Source organism: Cuculus canorus, chromosome 21, assembly GCF_017976375.1.
Source record: "Cuculus canorus isolate bCucCan1 chromosome 21, bCucCan1.pri, whole genome shotgun sequence".
Taxonomy (NCBI): domain Eukaryota; kingdom Metazoa; phylum Chordata; class Aves; order Cuculiformes; family Cuculidae; genus Cuculus; species Cuculus canorus.
This window is the reverse complement of record NC_071421.1, coordinates 1,691,594-1,698,908: the sequence shown is the minus strand read 5'-3', so window position 1 is coordinate 1,698,908 and position 7,315 is coordinate 1,691,594. Positions and strand designations below refer to the sequence as shown.

The 7,315-nt window shown below is 45.5% G+C and overlaps 1 protein-coding gene across 2 annotated transcripts; it reads left to right on the top strand.

Annotated features, from left to right (window-relative positions):
- The first annotated feature begins 219 nt into the window (after positions 1 to 219).
- On the top strand, positions 220 to 3,749 carry AURKAIP1 (aurora kinase A interacting protein 1). Of its 2 annotated transcripts, none has more exons than XM_054085783.1 (4): positions 220 to 343; positions 782 to 864; positions 1,329 to 1,777; positions 2,745 to 3,748. In XM_054085783.1, exons 2-4 carry the CDS (start codon positions 813 to 815, stop codon positions 2,850 to 2,852), a joined length of 609 nt encoding a protein of 202 aa, XP_053941758.1. In that variant the 5' UTR covers positions 220 to 343; positions 782 to 812; the 3' UTR covers positions 2,853 to 3,748. The 2 variants fall into 2 exon arrangements, with proteins under 2 accessions (XP_053941758.1, XP_053941759.1); XM_054085784.1 differs by lacking the exon at positions 220 to 343 and adding an exon at positions 392 to 677 and having other exon boundaries at positions 2,745 to 3,749.
- The last annotated feature ends 3,566 nt before the right edge of the window (positions 3,750 to 7,315 follow it).

Sequence of the window (7,315 nt, the reverse complement as noted above, 5' to 3'; positions counted from 1 at the left end):
CGAGTGTTATCGCGCTGGAGTGAGAGCGCATGCGCGTTGGCGGCGCGCCTGTGTTGCGAGCGCATGCGTGAGGGCGAAGGGAGATGGGCGGGGCGCTGAGGTAAAGGCGAATGCGCAGTGCTGGTGCGCGCCGTGTTGATTGCGCGTGCCAGGACCCGGCTCGTATTAGAGGGATCAGAGGAGAGAGCGCATGCGCGTTGGTGGGGCATGTAGTGTCGCTGGCGCAGGGGCCGACGGGATATGGGGGGGGCTCTTCTTTAAGGGCATGCGCGTGGGGGCACCTCCTGTGTGAGGCGGTGCTTGAGCGCGTGCCGGAAGTGCCGAACCGGAAGTAGCGGGGATGGTGAGTGATGGCGGGCACGGGTAGCGGTGGGAGGGCCGCGCCTGTGAAGCGGGGCAACGGCGGGGCTGCTGGGCATGCTGCCGACCCTAAAGCCCATCCAGTTCCACCCCCTGCCTCCCACTGGATCAGGCTGCCCAAGGCCCATCCAGCCTGGCCTTGAACACTTCTAGGGATGGGGCTGGACGGTGGTTTGAGAGAACACAGTGTAAACTACAAAGAGAAAGTGACTGGCCCAGCTTGGGAAATGAAAAGGCGGGTGGCCAAGTGTGTGTGTTCTTTATAAATCACCTCAGCTCCCACAGTACCGCTGTGCCACCAGCCCCACAGCGCCCAGGTGAAGCAAGGAGGGTGTTTGGAGTCTCTGAGCCTGTCTTTGGAGGGGTTAAAGTGAAAAAACAATACGTTTACCTCACTGAATAAATGTTCTTGTTTTAACAGTCATTACTGGCTCTGAATAAAGCAAAGCAATATGTTAATATCACAACTGGGTTCCCGGTTACTGAAGGCTTCACGAATTGCAGGTAAACACATGCTGTGTGACCTGGTTTTCTGCTTTTTCTGGGGTAATTAGGCTCTCAGAAATGTCATCTCTGGTCAGCAGAACAAGAGGGTTGAGGCTTTTATTGATTCGGGGTTATGAAACATTATTACGGCTCGGATCTGCTCTGTTAGTGCTTTGTAGCTCTGATTTGACTTCTCTGAAGTTTAGAAGATTTGTTGGCAGCAGAAAGGCTTAATTCAACAAAGAGTCCTTGGCTGTTCCAAATTGTACTGAAGCAGTTTGTACAGTAAAATATTGTGCAGTGTAATTTAGCACATGGCATCACAGCGATGTAATTAAGTTCAAATGGCTTTTGTGATGGAAATACAGTTCTTGTAACCTTTATTAGATTACTCTGGCCACCGTTGTTTGATCTGGTCAGAGCTTTTCTTAAGATACTGCTTGAAAATTCTGCCTTTTAAGTGCAATTCTTTTCTCCTCAAGGCCACCTTCTGCCAAGGTCAGCGTCCTCCTTTCTTTGCCTTCATTCTCCATCAGCACAGTACAGCACACAGCCGTCTAACAGAAGCGGAGCCCAGCCTCAGCAGTGGTATGCGCTGGACCCTGAGCTGGAGGAGATGCTGATCCCCAGGAAGCTTTCCATCAGCCCCTTGGAAACCTGGCTGACGGTTAGGTATTCCCTTCCGAAAGCCGAAGTCCTTAATGCTGGTGAGGAAGCGGGTGATGAACCTCTCCAGCGATACGACTGCCCGCCGTCTGATGAGGGAGCCGATGTGGGGGAAGGAGAGGGAGCTCTTAGCAACAAGATTCAGTGTAAGAATGTTTTGAAGATTCGGAGAAGGAAAATGAATCGCCACAAGTATAAAAAGCTGCTAAAGCGACGAAAGTTTGTACGGAAGAGGATAAAGGAAGGTCGCAAAAAGAGACGTCAGGTAAGCTCAGGGTGGAGAGAGTCATATAAATGTGCCTGCTTCTCAAACTGGGCTCTGTTCAGGTGTTGGATGCTTGGGTGGAATTGATGTGGAGAACAACGGGAGCAGCTCAGAGAGCTTTCGTGAATTCAGTATTTATTGGTACAATAGCTTTTTTGTTTATGTTTGACCTGTAACTCTTCGGAAGTTGTAGTTTAGAATGTTTCTGTGGTTGTAAACATGGTAGTTACAAGGCATTGTTTTTCTTGCGTGATGGTAACTTACGTGGCTAATAAGAAGGGATTTCATCATGAGTGGTGAGACACTGGGACAGGTTGCCCAGGGAAGTTGTGGATGCTCCATCCCTGGAGATGTTCAAGGCCAGGTTGGATGGGGCCTTGTGCAGCCTGATCTAGTGTTTATCTGAAAGATTAATTCACATCTGTGTTATATCATGGAGATTGGTTTAATCTTACTTCCTTTGCTGTCTTGCCAATATCCTTCAGTGCTTCCTGTTGTCTTTTTCTATTTAGAAGCCTTCTACTTCCCTTAATAATAGAAGGTGTGAGGTAAAACACAGGCCTTTGTTCAGACTGTAGATATTCTCCTTCAGTACTGACTTTCAGCAGTCTGTGTAAATGGGGATTAATTGTAATTCCATTTCTTCAGATTTATAAGAAGCAGTGTTGAACATTTCATGATGAGGAAATAGTTTTAATTTTCTAACAGTTTCACTTTCCATCTCCTCAGTTTTCCTCGCACAGAAGTTTTATCATAGTGCTACCAAGATCCTTGTGCTTTTTCACGTATTTTCTGCAGTAAGGCCGTAACTATTTTGACTCTTAGAACAAGCTGCCTACTTAAAAGCATTTGTTTCCCTTGTGTCCGTTATACCTAGAGTCTCCTCGGGACACGTGGGCGGTGGCTGAATACTAGTGTGTTGCCTCAGAGCTGTTATCATTTGTTCTTTCTCTTTTTTTTGTTTTAGGTAAAATTTGAGAAAGATTTGGAGCGCATCTGGAAAAGAGCTGGTTTGAAAAGTCCTCCTGCGGGATGGCAAACACCCAAGATATATCTGAAAAGTTCAAAGCGATAAAATCGATTGTAATGAGTTTCAGCGTGTAACTGTAATTAAAAGATATTCAGTATGCAGATTACTTTTAACCTTTTTCTGAGTGTGATAAAATTAGCACCAGGATGCTTTCATTTGTGGTGCGCAGTTTTCCAAGGGCAAACCTGACAGCAATGTGCTTTTCCTCCTCAAAAGCAGGATGGTGAGCCCTTGTAGGGTGACTTGACTGCTGTGTGCGGTTCTGTGCTGCTGCCCGAGCGTTTTGTCTGAGCAAAGGTGTCTTAGACTGCAGCTGAGTTCCTGAAGCTGCTATTTAAGGTTAGACTGAGCGATGTACTAGAAGAACAATCCGTTGTGGGAGATTGGATGAGTGAAAGAATTCCTCTGATTGTAAGTATAACTCTGTAAGATATAAGACATGGGCAATTGAAAAGTTCTTTTCAAAATTGTAGTTTTCATAGAATCACAGTATCACGGCATGGTTTGCCTTGGAAAGGACCTCAAAGCCCATCCAGTCCCACACCCTGCCGTGAGCAGGGACACCTCTCCCTGGATCAGGGCCTCAAAGCCCCATCCAACCTGGCCTTGATGGGGCAGGGATGGGGGGGGCAGCCGCCGCTGCACTGGACAACCTGGGCCAGTCTTAACTACAGAAGGGCTTACTAAGAGTTGCAATGAAATAGGAATTGGGTCAGAACTCTGTGCCATATATGTGCAAAAGCTTTAAGTTTCACTTACCTGGAGTCTGATGTGCCTGTGCCTTAGGCAGGCATTGCATGAGCATCCTTAAAAGGTATATTTTCTTTTTTTGTTCCATTCTGTGCTAATAAAAAGTTGTAACTGCTTTTCTTCGACTGACTCCCATTGTACAGAACATCCAGATATTGGTATCTGTAAAAGTTCACAGCTAATTATTTTTACTACAAAATCTCTTCTGTGGCCAAGATAACTCTGTTGTTATCAGCCAGTCTTACGTGACTGAAGAGAGTCATGAAAGCTGTGAAAAGATCTTGAATTTATAGAATAGTCTGGGTCTTTAAAGGGACTTTAAAGATCATCTAGTTCCAACCCTCCTGCCATGGGCAGGGACACCTCCCACTGGATCAGGCTGCCCAAGGCCCCGAAATGTAGATGTTTCTTTTAAATCCTGACAGAGGACTTGATATCAGTGTTCTGTTTTGTGTCCTGCTTTTGATTTTTCTGTAAGGCAGTTAACTCAGTTCTGTGTGACTTAGTTCTCCCCTGTCTGTATTCCAGGAGATAGACGGGGTGGACTGACCTCTGAGAGAAAGGGAAAAAGAATGAGCTCCCTTAGGCTTGTCGTTCTGCAGCCTCCAGGGAAGCTACCCTGAAAATGTGTTCCTTTTGATCTTCTAGGAGCAGGACACTTGACTAAACCGAAAGGGAAGGAAAAAGTAATCCGTGGAAATCGTTGCTACAAGGTACAGTTGAGTCTCGCTGCAGGAAGGAGAGGTGTTTGTGTTTATGACAAGCTGGCATATGCTGGACTTGTCCATGTGTTGTTCTCTGCTCTCGCTAGATGGCAGTGAATCCCAAGCCTCTGACACCGCTTAACCATCGATGTAGGGGCCAGCTGGATATTTATGCCTGTCTTTTAAGGAAAGGGTACACCCAAGTTTAAAAATTAATTACTCTTGCTAGAGAACTGCTGGCATTCCAAGAGCTGTATTGAAGTCTTGTAGAAATGTGTGGTTAGCATGTTTTTAATAGTTCTTTTTCTGAAACCATGTGTTTATAGTAGGCATCCTTGATTAAAAAACATGAAGATGTTCCGCCCTTTCATGCTTTACATAGGCTGCAGTTGCTTTTAACCAAGACCTGTAGGGCTCTTTCATCAAGCCCGTTGTCAGGATTTCAACGAGGAGGAGGGTGTCTGGCCACGAGCCTTAGAAACTCACTAAATCAAAGGAGTTGATTCTGGTTTACAGGTTTGTTAAATAAGAGTGCACTTAAGTGTTTCTGAAATGTTGGTGTGTCTTCCCCACACGAAGATGCATGGATGAAAGGGGCCTGAGAGGATTAGCACCTTTAGAGTCGGGTCCATGCCTCATTTTCCCCAGCCACATTTGTTTTAAGAGCCTTTACGCCAGCATTACTCTCCCGTCAGTCCTACAGCTTCTCTTATGGGCCCTTAGTCCAAGCTTCTTGTTTTTCTGTCTAGGGGGAAATGATAACTGGTTTGCACATTTCCAGGAGATCGCTGACTGCTGAGGAATTGGGATGGCTTTGGAGTTACATGGAGAAAAAGACTATAAAAGATAGCAGTAACATGCCCTGCTTGTTTGTTGGTGCTGTACCTCTGATTCCAGTTTTGAGGTTTGTTCTTCCTTGAATTTCTTTCTGTTTTACTTAATTCTATAACTTCCATCATTGTTCTCTGTTGCAGTCTCTAAATCTGTAAGCTGCCAAAGGGTTTGTTAGCTATTTTTCTCCACCAGGGCTTAGGTTGTTTTTTCCTCTCTCTAGTTTGATATAAACCATCTCTTGCTCCTGGGGAGCATCATGATGGGGCTGTAGATCACAAGCTTGTCTGTTGTCCTTGTGTCTGCTGGAATTGTGCAGGCAGAGCCCTTTCTATGACTTTTTCCTGGATCGACACCACCCCCTTGCTCTCTTAATTTGTTTTTACATTGGGATAGTAACTAGAAAAGAGAATTATTGCAATAGTTCAGTACCTGGTGATGTTCCAGTGCAAGTGAACTGTTGTACTATGCCAATGTTGTGTTATGCTGGGACTTGCGTGGTGAATTGCAGGTTTCCATGAGGTAAAATAGGTGATTAAATGGTATGCTCTCTAAGTAGCAGTCCAAATTGTAGTCTGCCAAGTGTAATCATTACTTTTACGTCTATTAGACATTGCACAGCCACGCACAGAAGTCTGGAACTACTGTGTAATTTAGAGAGGGGTCTGGAAACCACCCGTGCTGCTTACCACCTGTCTCAGTCACATAAATGCTGTATTCTTTTTGTGCTGAAGTACCTCACAGCATAGCTTGGGGTTTTTATTTTCATCATGGCAGATACCGTAAAGATTCTTTGTCTTACATGACAGTAACCAGGTAGCACATACCAGGCTGTATCAACTTGTTTGAACTCCCTTAAGCAGAGGATGCAATTTTAAACTCCCTCTTTCACTTTACTAAAGAGAGAAAAGCAGAGAGGTGAAAGCTGCACCTCTTTTTCTGTAGGGGGAGCACCAATATGCAATTTACTGTTCACAAAGCTTGATTGTGAGTTGCTGTTCCTCTCCAAAACCCATGCATGGCAGCATACCTGCATACTGAGTAAACGCACGTGTGTGTGCATGTGTAGCTGTGGTAGCAAAAATAAGGCTACAAACAGGAATTGTTTGACTTTTTTAGAATTCTCAAAATGACTTGAAGATTTCTCCTTTGTCACCTTATTATTCTGCTGTTCTGGGAGGAAATGGTTGGAAGTCAGCAGGAGGGATTGTAGCTCTATACGGCAGCTCCAGTTCTCCACAGAAACAGGCTTCTTTGTAATTTTCTGCTGTAGTTTTAGCTCACTTCAAATTCATTCTGTTCATCTTTGAGTTTGTCATAGGAAAAGGGGAAAGTCCAGCAGTCAATACAAGACGTTCCTTTCCTTTGGAAACCTTGTGCTTAGCCTACAAAGCATGTTGGACAGTCGCTATCTGTTAGGGCAGCCCTGAGGTCACGCAGACAGTGAGTCTGAGCCCACAGATGCCCTCTCCTTGCTGTCCTTGGCACAGCCAGAGGACAGTTTGCTGCCTGTCCAGGAAGGAGTCATGTGGGGAGGAAATGGAGTGGAATGTAATGATGGCTCATGAGATAAAGACCTGAAGCTGATTCAAACCAGGAGCTGCATAGATTGTAATGGGACCGAACACTTCACATTGAAGGGAAACATTGACCTGAATTGAGGCTGTTTGTAGAGAAGCAAAATGTTTTGGTGTCCTTAAATCCTAATGCATGGGGAGCCTGTTAGAAAAATTGTGTTGGTATTACCCAGACAGCCAGATTTTGTTGGGTTGATGGCTTGAAAGGATCCAGACTGTGATTTCATGGTACAGGGCACGTGTGTTGGAGTGTGAGGATGGGCTGTGGGATGCGTGGTGAACCTGGCTGCACACAACCGCAGCAGCAAGTGCAAAGAGAGTCTTCGTGTTGTGGTTGTATTGATTCCTGATGGGCAGCGTGCCTGAGCACCTGGGTTTTGGAGTCTGGTGGTTTTGGGCTTTTTGATTGGTTTTGTTTGTTTGAGTTTTTAGAGGGTGCTGAGGTGGGATTTTCTTTTATATCAGAGGGGAAGGGCAGGAGTGATGCCTTCTCTGCAGGAGGAGGATTTCTCTGCATACCATAACTCTGGCACTGGAAGCCCAGCTTTTCGCTATGTCTACATTGTGGGAACTGTTCTTTCTTCCATTAGTAAACTCCAGACCAGCTTTATAAGGAGTACGTATTGGCACGTGTCAGGGAATGTGC

Bases quoted from the DNA above. Each gene is read 5' to 3' on its own strand.
- AURKAIP1 (XM_054085784.1), top strand. From the start codon at position 813: ATGTTAATATCACAACTGGGTTCCCGGTTACTGAAGGCTTCACGAATT. The intron at 865-1,328 runs GTAAACACATGC...TTTCTCCTCAAG, and splicing joins GAAGGCTTCACGAATTGCAG to GCCACCTTCTGCCAAGGTCA. The intron at 1,778-2,744 runs GTAAGCTCAGGG...TTTTTGTTTTAG, and splicing joins GTCGCAAAAAGAGACGTCAG to GTAAAATTTGAGAAAGATTT.